The 26010-nt window shown below is 45.1% G+C and overlaps 1 protein-coding gene and 1 pseudogene across 1 annotated transcript; both read left to right on the top strand.

The window, feature by feature from the left end:
* The first annotated feature begins 10845 nt into the window (after positions 1 to 10845).
* On the top strand, positions 10846 to 11769 carry LOC141258413 (olfactory receptor 5V1-like; annotated as a pseudogene).
* An 11757-nt stretch (positions 11770 to 23526) lies between these two features.
* Positions 23527 to 24432, top strand: LOC141258412 (olfactory receptor 5V1-like). Its single transcript, XM_073673413.1, has one exon. The coding sequence runs from the start codon at positions 23527 to 23529 to the stop codon at positions 24430 to 24432; it is 906 nt and encodes a 301-aa protein (XP_073529514.1).
* The last annotated feature ends 1578 nt before the right edge of the window (positions 24433 to 26010 follow it).

Raw genomic sequence — 26010 nt, 5'->3', positions numbered from 1 at the left:
TGTAATTCTACAACAGGTGGTGGTGAATGCTAGTTCCAGCCAACAGAGAGTCCTCAACAAGGAGATAAAAGCCCTGATGAGACGGCAGCAGGTAGAACTGTCTGGTGGTGAGATCGGTAGCGTAAGACTGAGTGACCCATTCCCCATTTCCATGCCTCCCAAAAGTGAAATGATGATCTGGTGTCGGACTGCAATCGGGTTGAGAGGTAGAGACTACCAAGCCATGGTAGAACCCGTGTACTCAGACAGCAGGCCCACCATTTTGACAGCCCGGGGGATGGTAGATGTCCATCATGGGAGGGTGCCCGTCCGCATCCTCAACATTGGGGAGAGGGAAGTACACTTACCCAGGTACGCTACACTCGCCAAACTGTTGTCGAACACAAAGCTATCAGGGCCGTGGAACCCTTGCCTCCATCCCCTCAGGCAGAGGGTAATGGCTCCCAGAAACAAAAGGAGGACTGGTGTCAGAAACTCCACGTGGGTGCTGACTCCACTCCCCTGCACCAAAAACAAGGAGTCTTCCGGGTGGTACAGGAGTACGAGAGAGTCTTTAGTAAGCACCCGCTAGACTTCGGCAGAGTAAAAGGGATAGAACACCACATCCCCACAGGGAGCCACCCACTGATAAAAGAAAGACACCGACTTGTACCCCCTGCACATTATCAGAACGCAAAGGGCATTCTAAGAGAAATGAAGGAAGCTGGGGTCATTAGAGATAGCTGTAGCCCCTGGGCAGCCCCCTTGGTTCTGGTGAAAAAGAAGGATGGCACCATGAGAATGTGCATGGACTATAGACAAATCAACCATATCACCCACAAAGACGCATATCCACTGCCTAGAATAGAGGAGTCTTTAGCCGCCCTAAAATCAGCTAACTTCTTTTCTACTTTGGACCTTACTAGCGGGTACTGGCAGGTTCCTGTGGCAGAGGTTGACAAGGAGAAGACCGCCTTCACCACCCCGATGGGACTGAGCGAATTCAACTGTATGCCTTTCGGGCTCTGCAAAGCACCAGGGACCTTCCAGCAGCTGATGGAATGCTGTCTAGGGCACCGAAACTTCGAGACGGTCCTCCTTTACCTGGACGACGTGATCGTCTATTCGAAGACCTACGAGGACCATCTCAAGCACCTGGCTGAGGTGTTCGAAGTCCTGGCAGGCTATGGCCTGAAGGTAAAACCATCGAAGTGTCACCTGCTGAAACCAAAGGTCCAGTACCTAGGGCACGTGGTAAGCGCGGAAGGAGTGGCCCCCGACCCTGACAAGGTCACGGCAATCAAGAGCTGGCCAAGCCCCTCGAACATCAAAGAGGTGAGACAGTTTCTCGGGTTGGTAGGCTACTACCGAAGGTTCATCCCCTGGTTCACCAAGATGGCAGCTCCTATGTAGGACCTCCTGATTGGACAGTCTAAGTCCAGAAGTCAAAAGCCACCCTTCAAGTGGGATAAAGCGGAAGAGGAGTCCTTCCGCCAGCTAAAGATGGCCCTCACCGGGGATGAGATCCTGACCTACCCTGACTATGGCCAGACTTTTATTCTCCACACAGATGCCAGTAATGTGGGACTGGGAGCCGTACTGTCCCAAAACCAACAGGGCAGAGAACGGGTGATCGCGTACGCCAGTCGGAAGCTGAGGCCCACCGAGAGGAACCCGGAGAATTACAGCTCCTTCAAGCTAGAATTCTTGGCGGTGGTGTGGACCGTGACAGAACGCTTCAAGCATTACCTGGCCTCCGCGAAGTTCACCATGTACACGGACAACAACCCGTTGACACACCTGGACAATGCAAGACTGGGTGCCCTGGAACAGCGGTGGATGGCCCGTCTCTCCAACTATGACTTCGTGATCAAGTACCGGGCAGGCAAAACCAATGCCAACGCGGACGCCCTATCAAGGATGCCTCACTTACCTGAAGGTGATGAAGACCCAGAAGAGCTGGAGGAGGTAGAACTCCCCACGTTTCACTGGTATGGAGCCGCTCAATACTCCCACCGCGTGAAGGAGGAGGATCTAACAACCGTGATGATCAATCCCCTACCTCACCACAGCTGGGCCGAGACCCAAGATAGTGACCCTGCCATCCGCCTGGTGAAAGATCTGCTGACCCGGGAAGACGCCCGCTTAGATCCAGATGCCCCAGAGGAAGCCAAGCAGTTATGGAAAGAGAAGAGCAAGCTGTTCCTCTACGAAAGCAAGTTGTGCAGAAGGATTGTCAACCACCGGACGCACGAGCTGACCTGGCAAGTCGTGGTCCCAAGGCGGGATGCAGCTATGGTCCTGGGAGCTTAATATGACAGAGCGGGGCACTTCGGTTGGAAGAAACTGGAGTTCCTGCTAAGAGGAAGATTCTTTTGGGTCGGCATGAGAGGAGCTGTAGAAAAATGGTGCAGAGACTGTGGCCCTTGTCACCTAAGGAGGAAGGACCGCACCAGCCAGAAGACACCCTTGAGGCCCATCGTCACCACGCAGCCTCTTGAGCTGGTAGCTCTAGACCACGTCAAGTTGGCTCCAAGCCGGTCAGGGTACATCTATGCCCTGACAATCGTAGACCACTATTCCCGTTTTCTCGTGGTGGTCCCGGTAAAAGACATGACAGCCCAAACAGCGGCCAGAGCCTTCCAGCAATACGTCTGCCGTCCACACGGGTATCCGTAACAGGTCCTGACAGACCAGGGCCCAGCGTTCGAAACTGAAATCTTCCAGGAGTTCTGCAACCTCTATGGCTGTAAGAAGATTCGTACAACGCCTTACCACCCCCAAACCAACGGGATGTGTGAGAAGATGAACAATATAGTCATTGATCTCCTGAAGACGTTGCCCCTGGAGGAACGCAGCCTGTGGCCAGAAAAACTGCCGGACCTGATAGACCTATACAACAATATCCCGGTGAATGCTACAAACTGCACCCCGGCTTACCTGATGCGAGCCAGACCAGGTAAGCTGCCCGTAGACCTGGAGATGGGAGTCCTGATGCCTGAGGACACCTCCCCGGATGCGGACTGGGATACGGAAAGGAAACTGCAGTACAAGAAGGTACAGGAGAGTGTGGAGAGGAGCCTGGCCCAGGTGAGAGAAAGGCAAGAAAGACTCTTCAATCAACACACCCCTGCTGGTCCCCTAGAACCTGGTGAGCAAGTCCTAAAGCGAAAAAGAAGGCTACATAAGTTGGATGACCAGTGGGAAAGGGAACCCTACAACGTACTGCAGTCTGATCACGACAACCCGAAGGTGTGCGTGATCACCAAGGACGGAGGAGAAACCACTAGCACCGTCTCCAGAGACCACCTCAAAAGATGCCCCGAGCAACTCCATAGTGCAGAAGAGGATCAGAGTGACCTTGAACCCGCAGAGGACAAGGAAGAAATGATCAGCACTGTCCTCGGAGAGTTCCCTCAGTCCTGGACTCGCATAAATGATGCCATAGTAGTACCCGTCCTGCATTTCCTGCAACCGGCACAGCAACAACCAACACCAGAGCCGGAAGATGAAGAGGAGCGAGCGGTTCCAGAGGCAGAAGAGCCTGTACCAGCAGCCCAGGAGAGTCAACCCTCTGCTGACAGTGAGCCTGCCATGCCTGCGGTAAGCCAAAGGACCCGCAGACAGCTGCCTGCCCTAACTGTACACCCAGCTGGTAGCTGCACCCCTAACGCTAGTGGGGAAAGCCAGGTCAGTCCACCACCAGACAGTGGTTTAAGGTGGTCAACCAGGAGCACAAAGGGGCAGATACCCGCTCGCTGGAGAATATAGAGTACACTAAAATTGTAAATAACCTTGTTGCCAAATGTTGAAATGTTTGCCAAAGTTACCTGCATGTTTATTAATAGTGTGTTTCAGTTTCTTGCAGCTACCGTAAGGACTCACAGGTTATGGACTTTTTATAACCAGGACCTTGTATGGACTGCGTTGGAGCCTAACCAAGGAATGAACTAAGACTGTGAAGGACTTGGGGTAAGACAGACCCCCACATGGTTAAGGCTCCCGTTGTTCTGGTGATATGGACACCCGATCACAGACCACACTGTGACCTAAAGAACTCAATTTGTGCGTCACTTTCCTGATAATGTTTTATGGTTATGCATATTGTCTTTGTTTATTGTTTAGTCCCGGAGTACTAAATTTCACTAGGGGGGAATGTGTCACCCTGGCCTGGATGCCACAAATATATTAAAGCTGTGTCTGAGAGCAAGGGGGAGGTTCTCTAGTCAGGGGAACATTAGCATGCAATGCCTCCTGTCTCAGGCCAGTAGGGGGAGCTGGCTGCCCCTATAAAAGCTGGTACTGGGGGCAGGGTTAGAGAGAACTTGAAGGCCTGTCTCAGGACTGAGACTTGTCCCAGAGCAGAGCAGGGACAGACAGTTGTTTTGCACCTAAGAGGAAGTGCGGCAGCAGGAGAGCCACAAGCCAGAGACAAGAGGCGAAGAGAGCCTGTCTTGGCAGATAACGGACTTAACTTACCAGACTTTGGTGTCTGAGGCTGGAAGGATTCCACATCCCCCAGCAGAGAACCAGTCCGCAAGGGACTGTATATTCCTTGGCCTAAGAAGCCTGGAGGCCCTGCCACAACCGAAGGGACCAGTAAAGCCGTACAAGGCTGGGAGCAGAAAGGAACCCACGTCGCAGGCCATACAGGCAAGAATACACAGAAAGCTCGGAAATGTGGGCTGTTACCCTATAACGAGGAGATAGCCAGAAGGAGCGCAGAAAGCACGGTAGGCCTACACCCTCACCCTGACCAGGGCCAATTTCCCCGTTGCTCTCAGACATCCAGGTCCCCTCCTAGCCGGGACTGTTTGTGGGTCAATTTACCTGTTCTAGTAAAGACCCTGGACTGCAACCTGTTGTCTGTGTGCTCCTTGCTCCTCCAGCACTATCAGCACTGGGACTCTCACTACCATCACTCCCACCATCCACTACACTGCCCTGGGGCCGCACTCTTCCCGTGGGGAGTCACACCATCCCAGTTGCATACAACATCAGCCCCAGCGGTCTGCCTTGCAGCGGCGGTTCCTAATGACCGCAAATCCACGGGTGGCGTAGTCGGACATAATCAACAACACATAACGGACTACCACTGGCCTGACCACCCTGAGCCACGGAACCGGGTTGCCACTACTACTCCCATCGTTCCCCCTATCGCCCGGATCCGAGTGCCCCACGGCCCAGGGGGCGAGTCATAATATTAGCTGAATACACCGATAGAGGATATCTAGTGATTATGACCTCTAAGTAGGCAAGAGAGTTTGTTTTTCAAGTTATTGGAATATTTGTTGACCAACGTGGTTGACTTAGACCTTTAAGGAGGAGAGCCTCTAACTTGTTCATGTTCAAAGTATATCCAGTTGAGGCTCCCATCCTCTGTAGCAGACTGATTAAAGGGGTTGTCCTGGGGTACACTGTGAGAATTCTCCAGAGTGGGCAGTCATCTGACCACAAGTATGCAGTGTCGTGGACATCAGTTCCTATCATATCTCTCTCCTCAAACCCACATCTTGAGTGTCTGTTTGGGAACTCGACAACTCTACAATATGAGAAAGAAGTTGTCAATGTCAAGAAATCCAAATTGTTCTCATTGACTGGAGAATTTTCGGTCTGTTCTATATAATAACTGCGTACCTTCCTTAATTTTGTACATTTCATCAATTTATCCACAAGTTGAAAAAGAATGAGGCTAAGAGAGAAACACTCTGACAAACTAATGTGCTCCCTCTACCTCCGGGTGGTTGTCAATCTTCTTTTAGTCGTTGCACCAACACTTTGCCTCTTAAAAGATCTGAATCTAGCCAATGCCTGTGTGCCTCAATCTTTACTAGGGTCTACCTTACAACTCTCTTGACCTGTAATAAGTTTCACTCAATTCTTAGTGTTCTATGATGTGCGTTCACCTCTTCTCTTTATGGTTGCAACTTCTCTTTAAAAGTGTTTTCCATTGTAATGTTACAGCTAACTTGTCCTCAGGAAAGCTTAACTATATCAGACAAGGGGAGGTCTGATGTACTGCACCCCCACTGATCAGGAATTTCCAGCTCTGGTAGCAGCCTTAGTCTTCATCATCGTCCTCTTCTCCTTCAACCTCGTCTTCATCCCCTTCCTCGTCAATATCTTCCAATCCTTCTTCCTCTTCGTCATCATCGTCTTCTTCCATTGTGGTGGCATGGAACACTTTCTCTTTGTCACATTGGATAGGTCATCAATAACATTATAGTGGAAACCCCTTTAAGCATGTTATCCTGACTTTTATCTGCCGTCTGCCCTGACCTCTACTTAAAAACAAAACTACTTATGACTAAGCTCCACTCTTGCTCCATTTATGATTCCTGCCTACTGCTTCTGTACCACGAGTTGGGACCTCCAGTGCTGTGTGTCAGCCATTGTACATAAAGATTACTCCAGTGGTAATGAGTAATGATAAAATATTTCCTATGTGAAATTCCACACCTCCTTCCATGGGTTAAGGGTGAAGAATACACAGTCTTTTAGACTCTGATTCTAAAGACCCCGTCTCACATAGCGAGATCGCTGCTGTGTCACGGTTTTGATGACGCAACAGCGACCTCACCAGCGATGTCGCTATGTGTGACACTTTGCAGCGATCAGGCCCCTGCTGTGAGGTCGCTGATCGCTGCAAAGTGTCCTGGAGCATTTTTTGGTCGTTGCCCTCCCGCTGGTCAGCACACATCGCTGTGTGTGACCAGCGGGAGCAGTGATCAGGCTGTTAACCATGATAAACATCAGGTTACTAGGGGCACACGCGCACTTAGTAACCTGCTGTTTATCATGGTTACGAGCCTGCTAAAGTGAGCGGTAACCTCCCGCTCACCGTAGCAGAGTGGTAACCATGATAAACAACGGGTTACTAGGTGCGCGTGTGCCCCTAGTAACCCGATGTTTATCATGGTTACCAGCCTGCTCCTGCTTCAGCAGGCTGGTAACCAGGAGCAGGACATCGTGGAAAGATTCTTTCCACGATGTCGCTGCTCCCCTGATCGCTGGTGAGGCTGCCTGTTTGACAGCTCACCAGCGACCACATAGCGACGCAGCAACGATCCCTGACAGGTCGTATCGCTGTCGGGATCATTGCAGCGTCGCTAAGTGTGACGGGGCCATAAGTTTAGTCCTAAATCAAGTCTGATAGTGAACTTTTGGATCCCCATCGCACATCAGCCATTGTTACAGTAGCTATGTAGATAACAAAAAGAAAGAGAAAGGATCGATAGATAGAGATATTTTTAACAATGTTCTTTTACTCTATTTATACATCAACACAAAAAAAAAAATGATGGTCTAATATCTGCTGCTCATATTGTCAGCAGCGACGGAGACTCTGGAGAGTTCAGATAAAGGTTTATATTCATCCTTGGTCCTGTACAGAGGAGCAGAGAGACCGGGAAGGAGCGGAGCCTTTGTGTTCTGTAGTTTATGTTACAATTACCTCTTAGTTTGTTTATATGGTTTATTGTTGTGTCTTATATCCTGGACTGAGGAGGTAAGTGCATATTCACACATGCAGCATTGGATGCTGTTTTTTTATCAAACAAACCAAGGTTAGATAATGAAATTAGGAAAAATAAAAGAGCTGATACCTGTCAGATGCCGGGTTTGGACAGAGGACAGTTCCTTAGTATGCAGCATTATGGCCTCTGGGCATTTGATCTCATTCAGACGTCAGAAGTTTTTCTCGACTACAAAAATAAAAAAAATGGATCAATTTCCATCAGCGCTTGGTCAATGTGTCAATTCATACCACTGATAATTTTCTCATATGCTTGAAAAAAAATAAAAATTGCAAACCTTCTTCTATCCATTAAAACCATAAAGATGGGCGACATATGGACTGCACATTGGATTGCACGCTGAGGATTTTCACAGACCAATAACTTTGTATTGGTGATTTTAATCTGTGACTGTGATTATTAAAAAGTTGACGTGTCTCTGTTCGCTTTTCGGGGACTACTCGGTTCACAAAAAAAAAAAATACAGACATGCGATCAGCCTCATAGAGGATAAGGGGTGCGTGTTCTACCAGTGAGAAATACAGATGAAACATCTACATGAATAACAGACTTCTGAATGAGGTCTTACCCTACTGTCATGTTGGCTGCTGTACTGAACAAGCTATTCTTCCCTAAAATCAATAATTTCTTCAACTTCTCTAGCTCAAAGGGGTCCGACCTTAGGCTACAAGTTTGCAGTCATTCTATGTGACTGGTGACTTTAGAATCCTCATATCATCCTGTGAGGGTTCTGCGGTGTCGGTGCTGTGAGCGGATGGTCCTGTCACCACAAGTCTGCAATTTGCATTCTTTCTGCCACATTCCAACTAGACTGTTTCCTTCCTTGCTCAATACACTTACATTGTGCGAGGCCGCACATGTCTAGTCGGCATGTGACCGCTTGTATGCAAATCAGATACTTGGTCGCGCGCCTGATGATTCCAGCACCGGAGAATCCTCACAGTGCGCCGTGCGCACAATGTGGTGATTCCCAGATCTGCAGTCACATAGTGCACACTATGTAAGCCCCTTTCAGGGAGCTGTGGCGCACAAGTATCAGAATAACGGACCGCAGCCAGGTCATGTGTGGTCTCTGGAGAAAGGTAAATTCATAATAGAAAATATGGTACCACTTTCGGGCTTCTGAGATCAACCAGCTATAAGTTATCCCAGAAGTTAGAGATTCTAAAAAAAATATGATGGCTGGAGACCAGCCCACGTGAGGTCATTGCAGGGGGGTGGGGGTAGGTCTCTCCCTTTGGCATTAAAAGACACAGCAGAAGGGGCGTCAGTGTTCATTGCGGGAGGTAATAGAGACTATAAGCAAAAGATCAAATTGGGGCATCCCCCCTCCAGCTATATTGAGTCGTCTCTGCACACTTTATAGTAACTTTCTTCTTTATTCCTGTTTTATTTGTGTAGCTGTATACTCTGTACTGTAAATGTCCATTTGTAAAATATAAAATGTAATAGTCCTGTTTCTTTTGTTCTGTAATCGTTACCTCCCCCGAAGCCATATACGCTACCAGAAAGCAGGCGTCCGATCAGGCCTGTATTATATTTCAAACTGGGTCAGTGGTGGCAGCGAATAATATTAATTGGGCTATCATGAAGCTGGCAGTAACCGTACGGAGGCGTATACACATATTCCATGCGTTCAAATCCGGAGGTGTATATGCCATACGCTTGCTGCTCACTTGTCAATAGATACGTAGTGAGTAATCGGGATCGTGTGCGCACAAATCCCTGCTCAATTCTGAGTGATGGCAGCGGTGGGATATTGTGTGATCTCCCCGGTGTCATCGCTGCCGTTCCCTGACAGTGGACATAATGCACAGTAATGTCAAAATGATTTGCTGTGCACATGTTCAGTCTTTTGTTACTTCTATTAATTCTCCATGCTTTGGAAACTGTGGAACAGTTAAAAGAAGCAACATGTTCATTCTTCGGGTGGCTTCTCAGAAGCCGTCTGCTCTCTTAACAGAAGAAAACTCAAAAATGCCAGGGGAGCCGCCTCAGGAAAAAAGACTCCGGGTGCACATAGCCACTTTCTGCTCCAAAAACTTTGCAAAAAGATTCCGTGTGCTCATACTCTTGGTGTTGGGTGAAGAGTTTTTGAAGAGTTTTCAAAGTGATTTTTTTTCTGAACCATTCTTTTCAGTCTTTTGATCGGACAGTACCTAGTTTGGAGAGGTTTTCTTCAGGAATCTGCTTCAGAAAGTGACATGCAGATTCAAAAAACTCCTCATGTGAACAGCTAAGTAGATTTCCCATAGAAATGAGTTGGAAGAGTTTTTGAAGCAGTTTTTGAGGAGGATATGGTCAAAAAAACTCCAAAAAAAGTTTTGTGTGAACACAGGCTAATAGTAAAATCATTTACTCAATCCAGCTCTATCTTGCATGTCCGGGGCTTTTTGTAGACTACAAGTGATCACTGGGGATTCAGGTAGGAGGACTTCTTTGGATCAGTTTATAGCAGTGTTTCCCAAACTCCAGTCCTCACGGCCCCCAACAGATTATGATTTCAGAATTTCCTTAATATTCCTCAAGTGATGCAAATATTATCAAGGCAGCAGAAATTGCCACAGGTTTTCTCACCTGTGCAATACTAAGGAAATCCTGAAAACTTGATCCGTTGGGGGCCACGAGGACGCGATTTGGGAAACACTGGTTTATAGAAAGTAGGGATTATTTAAAGATGTGAACTTCTTAAAATGTATTATCTATGTGATATTATTTTTTAATATTTAGCCTAAGATAGTCTAACATATTGACTTTTTTTGTAATCTGTTATTATTTTCTGTTTGCAATTTTTGTATATTCTGCGCATACATTTGGGGTCAGCCATCTTGCCTAAGCTTCTGTTAACGACATTTAGAAATATGTTTTTTTTTAATATGTAACCAGATGGACAAAGGAAACAATAGTCTGGACATGACTAATGGACTTTTATGAGAAGATATTGTGGGCATGCTATTACTGTGACCTGTGCAGAGAGGAGGAGGAGGTGAGCTGTGACCATCACCTATTGTAAATGGTGGACCCTGTATCTTGTATGAGGGTTACTTGGCAGAGCAAAAATTGCAAGATTTTAGCAGAACAACCGTAGTTACAAATCTGTCTCAGATTACTCAAGGTTTTCAGCCCATGGCAGAATTGTCCCTAAACTAGACATTGACACTCAAGTCAACACGAAGGCTCACCGGCACTGAATGCACTCCCCTCTCCATCACATGCTGTTCTTCATTATAACCTTCTATCAAGGATCCTACATTAGTTTCTTTCACTAAGATGTGTGGCCAGTAGAACATCTCTATTACTTTCACGTCAGTCTTTGAAGATTCCTTAAGACATGAACAATAGGACAATGACAGCTGAATTGATTCTTTTGGGATTTTCCAATGGCATGATGACCAACATCTGTTTATTTCCTCTATTTTTCGCGATCTATTTATTCTCTGTTTTTGGAAACTGTCTTATCATATATGTCATTATACTGAGTCCCCAATTACACACTCCGATGTACTTCTTTCTCGTAAATTTATCCTTCATAGACTTTTGTTATTCATCCTCGGCGATACCAAAGCTGCTCGTTGACCTCTTATCTTCTCATAGGACAATATCGGTCATTGGTTGTCTTATACAGTTGAAAGTATTACTATTTATAGGAGCCACAGAATGCCAACTTCTTGCCGTCATGGCCTATGACCGGTACATCGCCATTTGCCGTCCCCTCCACTACCAGGTTCTCATGAGATGGAGCATGTGTTGCCATCTAGCGGCTTTCATTTGGATATTTAGCTTCATAAATATAATCATTCCTTCATTTGTAATGCCCATAACTGTGTGCTACCCCAATAAGGTTAACCATTTCATGTGTGAGGTCCTATCGGTGCTAAAGTTGTCATGTCGTAATACCTCTGAACAAGAGGTAGCGATATTTAGCGTTGGATTTATTGCTCTTCTTCTGCCTTTTTTGCTGATTATTGTGTCATATGTTTGTATTATATCTACTGTACTCAAGATTCGCTCCTCTGGAAAGTCCAAGGCTTTCTCCACTTGTACTTCTCATATTACTGTGGTGGCAACCTACTTTGGGACCGCCATGGTCACTTATTTAAAGCCATCATCCAAAAACTCTTTGAACCAAGATAAATATATTTCTATTTTTTATGTTATGATCTCTCCAATGTTGAACCCCCTTATCTACACCCTCAACAACCGAGAAGTCAAGAAAGCTCTCACAAATCTGCTATAAAAAATGAAAAATTGTTAACGCTATTAACAAATGAAACAAAAATAAATTGTGTGCCTAGATAACCTGGATAATAAAGTTGAAACTTGGAAAATAGAAACTTGAACATTTTCTGAAGTGTATGATGTTATTGGTACAGATAGTAAAGATGAAAGAGTTTTGTTAGGAATTTATCAAAATTCACAGTGAGGTGAATACAAATTTTGGACAATTTCGTATTAACAGAAATCCCGCAGAATTAAGGCAATCAAGTTGCCATTTTGCCAGATTCTGAGGGCTGGGAAGAGTTAAAAAGCAATAAACTCTTCACACCTTTCTAATTACTAATTCTCCTCTCCAGGTCCACCAATTGGCTCCAACTTCATCTTCTCCTTGCAGGTCTTTCGGCTGCCACCACCTCTTCTGACTAAGCCACTTGATGTCACGTGTGGCATGACTAAACAGCTTGGGACCTAGTCACCAGAAGAAGTCCCACTTGAAGACCCATAGAATGAAGAAAATAAATAGGAGCTAATCGGAGGACCATGTGGGGAGCTGTGTTGGTGAAGTGACGAGTATAGGGAGGGTCGAGGTGCAGTGAATTTAAGGGTTTGATTTGTGCCAAATTTATTTAATGTGAATCAAAATTTCAAGAGATTTGCACAGTTATGGAATTAATGTCCCCAAGCGAGGATTCTATGGGAAAGTTATTAATACGGTATCTGATGGATACTTTTATAGATGCCATATTATAGATCTGAAAACCAGTATTAAGCCTTATAGAGTCATGTCAGTACATTGCATGAAAACATGGTTTCACTTGACATACATTACATTGACTGTGAGCAATCATGGTATACCTGGGTGTATATCGGGCTAAAGGCACTGTGTGCTTTGGACCAAACACTTATTTTAGAAGAGTTTCCCAGCAATAGGGGGCCATTACCATAGAAATAAGTTATTACAAGGTCTATGTAATGATTCATATAATGAAAAATGTGTATTTTGGCTGCTCTCTGATCAGGATAATAGATAAGGAATGATGGGTCTCTTTGTCAGGTAAGAATTTCTTGATATTTCTTGAGTTGAAGTTTACTGTATGTACCAAAATTAGAAGTTAGGAGAAATTAGGGAATATCTTGCTGATCACTTGGAGTCTCACTGATGGGACCCCCACTGATTCCGAGAATTGGGCTGTGAAGAGCTCATACGCACCTCCACTCCATTCATTCTCAGTGGGATGGCAAGAGAAAGCCAAGTCCTGCACTCCGATGGTCTCCAGCACTCCCATTAATAATGAATGGAGCAGAGGTGCACATGCTCGACCACTTCAGAGCACAGTTCTTGGGTTAAGTAAGGGTCCAGCGGTCTGACCCTCAGCAATTGGGAAGTTATCCCCTATCCAATTGACAGGGGATAATTTCCAAATTTGGCACAACTTCTTTACTTAAGAGCTCCTTGATATTTGATTTGATATTTGGTTTTCAAAACAAGACTACTCATTTTTGAGTCATACTTATAATTCACCCACATAAATAAACCATTATTAAATTACATTGCAATATGGTGTCCTCCTCCATCAAAAATTCATTGTTGGTTGCTTCTGTTCACAAGTATGCTGTGGTTTCGCAAAGTTCTGCCAGATCCTTGATGGCGGCCACCACCAACACCTGACAAACCTCATTGACTTTTCATGGAGTCTTCTAGGTGCAACGTTTGGAAATTTGATAGGAGAATAGTGCTGCGTGCATTACTTCTGTCAGCATCTGTGATTGATCCTCCTATGTAAATGTGAACTGGGTTGAATATATGTTAAATATGGCAGATGAATACTTTGGTATATTTCTAGATGTCCAACACTTGAACTTGGTGTTGGATGGAATATTGAACCCTCCAGCGATGTTAACTATACTACAGTCTTTTAAAACTTTATTTTAAACTCAATATAAATTTCAGAATGATGGGTCCAGTTAGAAAGTTTTGCAAAGACCAAATAATCTGGCTAAAGAAACCATGTGTAGTCCTAACATGAAGACAAGAGATGAGCAAATTTCTAGACGTTTTCTTGGGGTCCAATTAGTCCATTTAATAAAAAAAATTGATTCCAACTGAATTGATTCTGCAATGAATAGAAAGTTCTCCAAAGCCTCCAATATCCTTGATAAGACGTGTAGAACTTCTAGGATTATAGCCAAACCTTTTCAAGCACAAAACACATAAGATAAGGTACAAAATCTACTATAAAAATGTATCCAAACTTTATTAATAAACAATTAATTTACACAAATACAGAAAAAGAAAACTTATAAAAAAAAAGACTATAAAACCCAATTTAGAGGAAAATGGTCATTTTTGTACTTCATCGTATGTGTTTTGGTGGTCGTTGGAGGATTATGTATTGACTTCTTGTTACCCCCCAAAATCTAGTTTTATTAAATTATGATATTTTGAATATGGGTCTGGTTTTCCAGTATTGGTTAATAACAGTCTTAGTAATGTCAAGCGTAGTAAACGCAGCTTTAGTAATGTCAAAGCGACCTTATATTACTATGGGGAAACAAATGGTTAATGGTGGTAATTAACTGCCTGTTATATATCACACCGCTCTCTCAGACTTTTAAAACAAAAAAGTTGTCCTTATGTGAGTAGCACGTATTTAGCGTCACTGTATAAAAGGCATAACAAATCAATTGTCTCAATTCACTTTATCGAAGAATCCACAGAATACATTTAAATAGCATATAAACTCAATATTGGTTAAATAATATTTAAAAAATTTAAAAACACTGTACAATTAAAAAGGTGCCTCACATTGTGAGAGACATTAAAATTGACCATCTGCAAACTGCATGGAGCCCCCCTATATACAAGCTGTAAACTTATCTCAACCTGGATAAATAACCACACCTAGAGCTGCAGATAAATACACTGTATAGATGGTCACACTGCCTAGCAAATTTTGTGCATCAACACATTAGAGAATTCTATGATGATTCATTTAAATCAAACAAGATTTGTACAGGAATTGTACATAGTGTCTAGCAGTGATAATGAGGTAATCTGATAGAAAATAAATCTATCTCCAATTTAAGGTGCATAGTGCTTCACCATGTGCAATAAAACCCAGTGGTAAGTATAATCAATACCTTTTTAAATTTAATACATAGACTCAGGCAAGGTGCCGTGTAAGTCCAATGTCCCTCCCCCCTGACGCACGTTTTGTTGCATTTCCTCAGGGATCGTGTCAGGGAGGGAGACGTCAGCACTTTAAATATACATTGGTAGCCAGTGGAAACCTAAATCACCAGTCTTGTTTGATTTATATGAATATGGTGTTTTATTATTTTTTGTCTTTTACAGGGGACATGGGAATCAATGGATTAGACGCAACGGTGCTTAGAACTCTGGTCTTTTATTTTTATTTCAAATAAAGGCATCAGTGTCTTTATTTCAATTAAAGGACTTTATTCTGGCTGGGTTTTTTTTTTACAATCTAACTATGGAGTTAGTAATGGGGGCGTCTTATAGACGCCTCTCCATTACTAACCCGTGGGCTTGATGTCAGCGGCCATAAAACAGCTGACATTAACCCCAAACCTATTACTCCATTTAAATAATTAAAAAAATATGGTGTGTGACCACTCTATTTTTGATAACCAGCCATGATAAAGCTAACAGCTAAGGGCTGCAGCCCGCAGCTATCAGTTTTGCCTGCTCTGGTTATCAAAAATAGAAAAGGCCCCACTTCATTTTTTTTATTTATCTATTGCACAATCACCGGCTAATGAAAATTCAGAAACAGCAGGCGTACCCTGATGAAAGTAGTACTCTCATCAAACGACAACTGTAACTGGCGGTAATGATCTTACCACCGATCAGAGCCCGTGTTTGCCGATGACAACGTGGCAAACAATGGATGTTCGGGCCATTCAGATGAATGGGATCCGGGTAGGGGTTCCAGTTCGAGTACTCGTTTAATACCTGAACCAATTTTTTTTTAAGTAATCGGCAGAACCCGCAGGACCCTAACATTCACGGGTTCGCCCATCACTAGTCCTTATATTTCTGGCTACTTAAAGCAAATGTCACCCATTCCAAAAAAATATTGATACAATTATAAAGAGGTCAAGAAATGCAAGCTGCATTGAAAAAACCCTAATTTTATTTTGTTATTTAAAATAGGACCATCCCTCTTAAAGATCCATTCCTGGTTACCTAACTACCAGCAGAGGGTGGTACCCTTGATTGCAAGAATGGTGCTCCCCCTCCTTGGCAGCTGTCCCTTCTCACCCAGGGGTGTCCCTTTCTACATTTGATAACAACACAACCAGAGGAAACCACACCCCAGTGCAGAAGTTTAAACAATCTGCCACAAATGGACCACAAAATATACAGTAGGTTACTACAATTCTTTGAAAAAGGCCAAAAGGCTATCTCCTAAGCAAAAAAAGTGATTGGTCGACTAAAAAGAAATAGGAAAACAGATGTTGAATAGTCTAAGTGATAACAATTGAGGAGACCCAGATAAAATATTTAAAAGAAAAAGTACCTAAAAAAAAAAATTTTAGCAATCCTAATGTCCAGTCCCTGCCTGAACAGCGGAGGTTGGCACCCTAGTAAGTGCATATGTGGCGCCCCCGCTCCACGGTAGCTGTCCCTAGGATTCACTGATCTGTCTATGTTATGGATGTAAGTATCTGAAATGGTGGCAGGCCCAAAACAGATGGATAAACTGGTAGAACCTCAACAAATGCATTCAGTGGATGATTTCATCATAAACATATACAATATCAGAAAAAACAATATCAGGGAATTGCCTGATGAGGTATAGCGTTGAGCCACCCCCGTAGTGTTCGGGTTCGGTTCGGTTCGTCGAACACCGGCATGTTCATCGAACGGTTCGTCGAACACCGTTAAAACCAATGGCAGGCAAACAAAAACACATAGAAACACATAGAAAACACCTTCAAAGGTGTCCAAAAGCTGACAAACTGCTCAGAATAGAATAGAATAGAACATTAGTGTTTTCATTCACCTGTCTCTTTATAAAAGCTCAGTCACATATATAATAAGTACAGTGACAGTGTTGGTTACTGTTCTGGTCATTTAGTGTTAAAATAAAAGATTTATTAAAAAAAAAAATTGGCGTGGGGTTCCCCGTAATTTTAGTCTCTAGCGGAGCTTAAGCAGATGGCTGGAGAAGATGTTTGAAGCCTGGGAAGGGGGTAATACCCAAGGAGCTTCCCAGGCTACTAATATCAGCCCCCAGCTGAATACCTAGCCTTTACTAACTATTAAAATGGGGGACCAAAAAAAAAAAATGATGGGGGGGTCCCCCTATTTTAATAGCTAGCAAAGGCTAGGCAGACAGCTGGGGGCTGATATTAATAGCCCAGGAAGGGTGCCATGAATATTGGCCCCCTTCCAGGCTAGAAACACCAGCCGTCAGCCACCCCAGAAATGGCGCATCCATAGGATGCGCCAATTCTGGCACTTAGCCTCGCTCTTCCCACTGCCCTGTAGCGGTGGCAGTGGGGTAATAGGGCTGGGGTTGATGTCAACTTATAATGCCAGCTGACATCAAGCCCAGGTTAGTAATGGAGAGGCGTCTATAAGACACCCCCATTACTAACCCCATAGTCAAAGTTAAAAAAAACACAAACACCCAGAATAAAGTCCTTTAATTGAAATAAACACACAATTCATTAATGTTGTAAATTAAACCATACTTACCATCACGCCCATTCCAGCTGAAGCCAATGTCTTCTGCAATAAAAGTAAAATAATAAACCAACATCATCCTTACCTTTCCATGGTTCCCACGACAGCTTCAGCTCTGCTACATTCACATGACAGGCTGGATCGCAGGAGAACGCTGCCATCCAGCTTGCCATGCCACAGACACTGAGAAGTGCAGGCATGCTTGCACTCCTCAGTGTCTGGCTGTGACAGAATAAAGATGAGCCGAGGTCATGTCCAATGAACTCAGCTCACCTCATGCACGTCACTGACAGCGTGGGAAAATTCTCCTGCGCATGCAGTGCAGGCAAATGAAATCACCGCTTGAGCAGGAGAATTTTCCCACGCTGTCAGTGACGTGCATGAGGTGAGCTGAGTTCATTGGACATGAACTCGGCTCATCTGGATGCCGTCACAGCCAGACACTGAGGAGTTTCTCAGTGTCTGCGGCATGGCAAGCTGGATGGCAGCTTTTGGCTGCCATCCAGCCTGTCATGTCAATGTAGCAGAGCTGAAGCTGTCCTGGGAACCATGGAAAGGTAAGGATAAGTTGCTTTATTATTTTACTTTTATTGCAGAAGACATTGGCTTCAGCTGGAATGGGCGTGATGGTAAGTATGGGTTAATTTAGAACATTAAAGGAATGTGTGTTTATTTCAATTAAAGGACTTTATTCTGGGTGTTTGTGTTTTTCTTAAATACTTTACTAGAAATTCATGGGGGTCATGTCTAATATTGGCGTGACCTCATTAATTTCGGGCTTAAGGCCTGCTGATAATACTAAGCTGGCCCTAACCCTTTTATTACCCAGTGAGCCACCACAACAGGGCACTGGATGAGTTGGGTACAGTGCCAGAAGATGGAGCTTCTATGAACGCGCCATTTTGTGGGGTGGCTGTGGGGGGGGGAGACCCAGAAAGCTTGTGCAACCCTGCACTGCGGATTCCAGCCCCCAGCTGCTTAGTTGTACCTGGCTGGACACAAAAGTAGGGCGATCCCCACGTCAATTTTTTAAAAATTATTTCATGAAATTCATGAAATAATTAAAAAAAGGGCTTCCCTGTATTTTTGTTTCAAGCCAGGTACAAATAGGCAGCTGGGGGTTGGGGGCAGCCCGTTCCTGGATGCTGTACCTGGCTGGCATACAAAAATATGGCGAAGCCCATGTCAAAATTTTTGGGAAAAATTAATTAAAAAATAAAAAAAATAATAATAATTTAGGGACTGCATCTTTATTAACCCCTCAAGTGGAGGGGTTAATAAAGATGTAGTCCCTAAATGTGTTTTTTTTTTAAAAATGTTATGAATTTTTCACAAAAAAATTGGCGTGGCCGTATCCATATTTTTGTGTCCAGCCAGGTACAGCAGGCAGGAACGGGCTGCCCCAACCCCCAGATGCCTATTTGTACCTGGCTGGAACAAAAATACAGGGATACCCTTTTTTTAATTATTTCATGAATTTCATGAAATAATTTTAAAAAATTTGACGTGGGGCTTCGCCCTATTTTTGTGTCCGGCCAGGTACAACTAGGCAGCTGGGGGCTGGAATCTGCAGCGCAGGGAGGCCCAGGCTTTCTGGGCCCCCCCCCGCTGCAAATTGCAGTCCGCAGCCACCCCAGAAAATGGCGCGTTCATAGAAGCGCCATCTTCTGGCGCTGTACCCAACTCATCCAGGGCCCAGGTGCGGTGGCTCACTGGGTAATAAAGGGGTAAGGGTCAGCTTGGTATTATCAGCAGGCCCTAAGCCCGAAATTCATGGTGTCATGCCAATATTAGACATGACCACCATGAATTTCTAGTAAAGTATTTAAAAAAAACACAACACCCAGAATAAAGTCCTTTAATTGAAATAAACACACATTCCTTTAATGTTCTAAATTAAACCATACTTACCATCACGCCCATTCCAGCTGAAGCCAACGATCTCCTGCAATAAAAGAAAAATAATAAACCAACATCATCCTTACCTTTCCATGGTTCACAGGACAGCTTCAGCTCTGCTACATTGACATGACAGGCTGGATCGCAGCAGAACGATGCCATCCAGCTTGCCATGCCGCAGACCCTGAGAAGCTCCTCAGTGAAGCTCCTCAGTGTCTTGCTGTGATGGCATCCAGATGAGCTGAGTTCATGTCCAATGAACTCAGTTCACCTCATGCACGTCACTGACAGCGTGGGAAAATTCTCCTGCGCATGCGGTGCCGGCAAATGACGTCATGCCTTTCACCATGCCTTTCACCATGCCCTATATCCCAGGAGCGGCCTGGCTACCCCAGTACTCAGGGGAGTCACATACCCTGCATGACTTTAGAGAAAAGCTGGATAGCCTCTTCCAGGTGTACCCCCTCACAGAAGAGCAAAAAGTGAGCATCCTGGTGGCCCAATTAACTGGGGCAGCCCGAAGGGAGGTAAAGTCCTGGCCACCTGGGGGGAGGACTGTCGCAGGGATACTAACCCGGCTGAGGGACACCTTTGATACCCGCACCTCAGCCGAGATCAAGCTTAGATTCTACGGGTGCAAGCAGCGAGCACACGAGAGTATAAGGGACTATGCCCTGAACCTACAAGAGGCCCTGAGAGCCATTAAGCAGACCGACCCTGACGGCGTGGGAGACGAGGACAGGCTGTTGACTGAACAATTTATAGAGGGTTTATATTGCAATGCCCACCGAACCCAGTTGCGGGCAATGGCCTTACAGGACCCTCATCTGGGATTTGCACAGTTCAAGGACAGAGCCATCCGGGTGCTCCGAGAACCGGCACCAGGTGGCGTTGTGACCCACAGACGCCCCACTACCACTTACCACCAGGAGGCGGCACCCTTGTCGGCAGGGCCTGTGGGAGCTGATGCGCAGGCTTTGAACAATGACCCGGCTCCAGACCTGCACCATCAGGTCCAAGAGCTAGCTAAAAGCGTTGCTGCGCTAACCCGAACTGTGCAGTCTTTACAGGTTTCCACTCCAGGGAAGATCCAGCTGGCATCCGGACCGGAGGACATCCCGTGGCGTCGACCAAGGAGGACCCCACCGGCCAGAGGGAGACCCAGCGACCGATACAACGAGGACGGACGACCCATCTGCCGCCGCTGCAATCAACCCGTACATATGGCAAGGTACTGTCCTTTAAACTGGCACAACCTGGGGTAGAGGGCCAACCCCTAGGAAAAAGATCACCAGGCCCATCGAACTGGCGCGACAAATATGTGGGAGGACGTCCAGTCTTACCCGTGGTACTGGATGGCATTCCTATGAGTGCCCTACTGGACATCGGGTCACAGGTCACCACCATCCCGTACGTGCTCTTCAAGCAGTACTGGAATGACTCGGATATCACCCGCTACCCTGACGACGACTTGAGTATCATCGCCAGCAATGGTCAGCCCTTGCCACAGATTGGATTTAAAGAGGTGACCATTAAAATCGGTAGAGTCGAACTGGCAGCACAGGGACTGATCATTGTAGACATTGACAAACACGAGAGTCACCCAAAGATAACTCTAGGAACTAATGTAATTGAAAATTGTCTTGCAGAGGTGATTTTCCTTTTACAGCAGGTTGCCAAGAACGCCAGCTCCGGCGAGCAGCGAGTGCTCCAAAAAGAGATCCGGGCAATGACCTTCTGACAGCAAAACTTAATGGTGACCACTCTCTGCTCATTCTTCTTGACCTCTCTGCAGCCTTTGACACCGTTGACCACCACCTCCTACTCTCTATGATCCACTCAATCGGCATTAAGGACACTGCTCTCTCCTGGTTCTCCTCCTACCTATCTGACCGCTCTTTCAGTGTATCGTTCGCTGGCTCCACTTCTTCCTCTCTTCCTCTCACTATTGGGGTTCCTCAGGGTTCAGTCCTTGGCCCTCTTCTCTTCTCTCTCTACACAGCCCCAATTGGACAGGCCATCAGCAAATTTGGTTTGCATTACCATCTTTATGCTGATGACACACAACTATACACCTCATCCCCTGACCTTACCCCCGCTGTACTACAGAACACGAGTGACTGACTGGCCGCAGTTTCTAACATCATGTCCGCTCTCTACCTGAAACTCAACCTTTCCAAAACTGAACTTCTTCTGCTCCCATCATCTACTCACCTCCCTAAATCTGACATCTCCCTCTCCGTATGTGGAACCACAATAACGCCGAGCCAGCAGGCACGTTGTCTGGGCGTTGTGTTTGACACCAATCTCTCCTTCACCTTCCACATACAATCTCTTGCCCGCTCTTGTCGCTTGCACCTGAAGAACATCTCTAGGATCCGCCCCTTTCTCACCTTGGAAACAACAAAAACCCTCACTGTTGCCCTGATCCACTCCCGCCTTGACTACTGTAACTCTCTATTAATTGGCCTCACCCTCACTCGACTTCCCCCCCTCCAGTCCATCCTTAATGCTGCAGCCAGGGTCATCTACTTGGCTAACTGTTATTCAAACTCCTCCGCTCTGTGCCAGTCATTGCACTGGCTTCCCATGAATTATAGGATCCAATTTAAATTGCTTGTTCTCACCCACAAAGCTCTTCACAGTGTGGCACCCCCCTACGTTTCTTCCCTCATCTCTGTTTATCGGCCTACCCGTTCTCTACTTTCGACTAACCTCCGCACTAATCCATACCTCCCGCTCCCGGGCTCCAAGACTTCTCCTGAGCTGCGCCTATTCTTTGGAATGCTCTACCCCAAGAAATTAGGATGAACCACAACTTACACAGTTTTAGGCGCTCCCTAAAAACACACCTGTTTAGGGCGGCCTATCACCTTTCCTAATCAAAGTCCTTTTATCTTCTTATAGCCCATTCCCTTATTTCTCTAAACATAACTCTCCACCCAACCAAAAAGCACCACAGATACTGGCTGGTGATGAGCTCATGCAGCCTTTATCTATCCCTCATCCCCTCAAGATGGCTGGACCATCCTTGTAAATAAGCTCCTGTACTTTGTGTCACCCCTACCTCATTGCAGATTGTAAGCTCTTACGAGCAGGGTTGTCATTATTTTTGCTGTAATTATTGTATTATCTTTAGCTATGTTACTTATGACTGTTGTAAATGAACCTCTGAATTGTAAAGCACTGCGGAATATGTTGGCGCTATATAAATAAAGATTATTATTATTATTATTATTTGCCGATTATAATTTATCTACAAATTGTCACAGCAGAACATAAGAAGGAACCAGGGAGTCCGGTCTGGCTCCCTGTCCTGTCAATTGGCCCTTTCTCTATGAAGATGGTGAATCAATGCCGTTACACCACCTTGACTTTGCCATTAGTCTCATTCTACCGGAGCTTTGTCAGAAGAGGACAAGTATTATGCGCTACATTATCTCATTTAACACTTTTCAACTAGAGATGAGCAAAAAGACTTGCAGGACTCTGGTCTAGTGGCCATATTGGTAGTCCATGGCTGTTGGACCAAAGGCCTGCAAACCTCCTCCTATCTGCCTGGAACCACGGCACCTCTTCTAATTACTAGGCTTGGTGCAAAATGATCATTGTGGCATGTCACACCCAGACCCCACGAAAAACAACCAGGGATGACTGCAGACAGGAGGAGGTTATAAAGACACTTGTCCAGCAGTCATGGGCTACCAATGTTGCTGCTGCACTATGGTCCTGTGGAACATTTTGCTCAACATTATCTCTAAGTCTTCACATGTCCATTCAAAGCTTAGCTCTTCTGATATACTCAAGATTCTCCAGGGTACATTCCAGACTAAAGAATCCCTCAGGCGGCATCTAATATTACACCTACGTGATATGTCTTTAGCTACTTACTCCTTTACCCCAATTTTTCACCTCTATTCCCTATTCCTTATAGATTGTATGTAGTGGTTCAACAAGATCTAAAGTGTAAGCACCTAACTGAAATCGTTATTTTCTATTACATTCCTATAAAACAGGATAATACGACATCTCAACACAAGTCTCATTGCATTCCTACTTCCTTCAAAGTAATAGCTCGAGACAGTCTGTACGAAGTTTACACATTAATGTTTGGGTTATATTCATTAACATTTCCAAGATATAGTTGTAATATTTTCTTACCAGTTTTTGAATACAAACATGAACAATAAGACTTTGGCCACCGAACTGATACTTTTGGGATTCTCCAATAATTTGGCGACCAATTTCTGTTTATTTTTCATATTTTTCTTGATCTATTTTTTCTCTGTAGTTGGAAACGGTCTTATTATATGTCTGATTATACTGAATCTGTCCTTACACACTCCGATGTACTTCTTCCTCGTGAATCTATCCTTCATAGATTTGTGTTATTCTTCATCGGCGATACCTAAGCTGCTCGTAGACCTCTTATCCACTCATAGGACAATATCGGTCACTGGTTGTCTCATACAGTTCAAAGTATTGTTACTGGTAGCAGGTTCTGAATGCCAACTTCTTGCTGTCATGGCCTATGACCGGTACACTGCCATCTGCCGTCCCCTCCACTACCAAGTTCTCATGAGGTGGAGCATGTGTTGCCATCTAGTGGCCTTCATTTGGATATTTAGCTTCATAAATATAATAATCCCATCCCTTGCTTTGCCCATAATTGTGTGTTACCCCAACAAGATCAACCATTTCATGTGTGAGGTCCTATCGGTGCTGAGGTTGTCATGTGATGACACTTCTCTTCAAGAGCTTGTAATATTTAGTGTTGGCTTTTTTGCCATTGTACTACCATTTATGCTGATTATTTTGTCTTACATTTCTATTATATCCACTGTACTGAAGATTCGTGCAGCTGGAAGGTCCAAAGCTTTCTCCACTTGTACCTCACATATTACTGTAGTTGCAACATACTTTGGAACAGCCATGGTCACGTATTTAACCCCTCCATCAGTGGAATCACTAAACCAAGACAAATATGTTTCTATATTTTATGTCATCATATCTCCAATGTTAAACCCTCTTATCTACAGTTTGGGCAACAGAGATGTCAGGAAAGCTGTTACAAAGCTCTTTTAATTACAGGATGGGCCATTTATATGGATATGTGGCGCCCCTGAGGGTTCGACCGCCACAGGGATACTGCACTTCTGTAACGGAGTGTGGTGTTCCTCGTCTGAGGTAAGAACTGTTATGATCTGCTACAAGCACTAAGGAAAGAAAGGAGATCTGTCCCTACAATAGAACTAAGCTAGATCCCTACGATGTAACGGGGAACCTGATCCTGCGATCAGACCCGCTAAAGTCCTCGGCTAGTCTGTACGAAGACCTATAGATGCAAGGGAGGGATCCCTACAAGAACTAGGGACTGGGATAAAGTTGGACACCTCCTAGCAGAAATTGTAGCAGAAAAGACAAACACACAACATAGAACATAAAGGTCCAAAGACCTAGCTAAACTGACTGAGAAAGGTTACTAAGCACCAGGCTAACTTAAGAGTAGAAATTACAATGAAGTCCAGCAAGGCCAGGAGGGCAGAGCAGGATTAAATAGGCAAAAAAGGTCATGTGACCAGGAAAATAGAAAAAAACCTAACAGGAGAGTTCTAACAGTACCCCCTCTTCTATGAGGATCCTCCGGATCCCCTAGGCCCAGGCTTATCAGGAAACCTCTTGTGAAACGCTCTGACAAGTCTGGAAGCAGAAACATCACCCGCCCTCACCCATGAGTTATTCTCGGGTCCGTAACCCTTCCAAGCGACGAGATACTGCAAACTCCCTCTATACCGTCTAGAATTTAGGATGCGGGAAATTTCGTATTCCCCGTCCTCCACCACCGGAGGAACAGTGGCAGAGGCGTCTCCATCCGACACATAAGCTCTTTTCAACAGAGAAACATGAAACACCGGATTAATCTTCCAGGAGGTAGGTACCTCCAACCTAACAGCAGATTGGTTAACTACCTGAAGCACCTTAAAGGGCCCTACAAACTTGGGACCCAATTTTTTAGAAGGAATCCTCAACTGCAGATTCTTAGAGGACAACCAAACCATGTCACCAACAGCAAACAAAACCTCTTGCCGTTTCCTATCAAAGTACCTCTTAGATTTTTTGTTAGCCTCCTGAAGGTTACCACGCACATCCGTCCAAACTCTCTCCAAATCACCGGAAAAACTCTCCTCCTCAGGCACAGCCGATACCAATTTGGAGAATGACCCAAAAGACGGATGTCTGCCAGAACAACAAAAAAAAGGCGAACAACCAGCAGAAGAGGATGTATGGTTGTTAAGAGCAAACTCAGCAAGTGGCAGAAACTCAGACCACCCCTCCTGATTGTCTGCCACAAAACAACGCAAGAACTGCTCAACATCCTGATTCTTCCTTTCTGTCTGGTCATTAGACTCAGGATGATATCCGGATGAAAACGACAAATGAACTCCCAACCTGTCACAAAAAGCACGACAAAAACGAGCCACGAACTGAGGTCCCCTATCAGAAACAATGTCAGTAGGAACACCATGTAGTCTGACAATTTCCTTGACAAAGGCCTTAGCGAGTGTCTTAGCGCAGGGCAGTTTGATGAAAGGAACCAAGTGACACATCTTGCTAAAACGGTCCACGACCACCCAGATGACTGTGAAACCCTCAGAGGGGGGA

Source organism: Phyllobates terribilis, unplaced genomic scaffold (genome assembly GCF_046119375.1).
Source record: "Phyllobates terribilis strain yellow unplaced genomic scaffold, ASM4611937v1 Scaffold_3__8_contigs__length_932513732, whole genome shotgun sequence".
In the NCBI taxonomy this organism is placed as follows: Eukaryota; Metazoa; Chordata; class Amphibia; order Anura; family Dendrobatidae; genus Phyllobates; species Phyllobates terribilis.
Note: the sequence above shows the minus strand (reverse complement) of the source record. Positions and strands in the feature narration are given on the sequence as shown.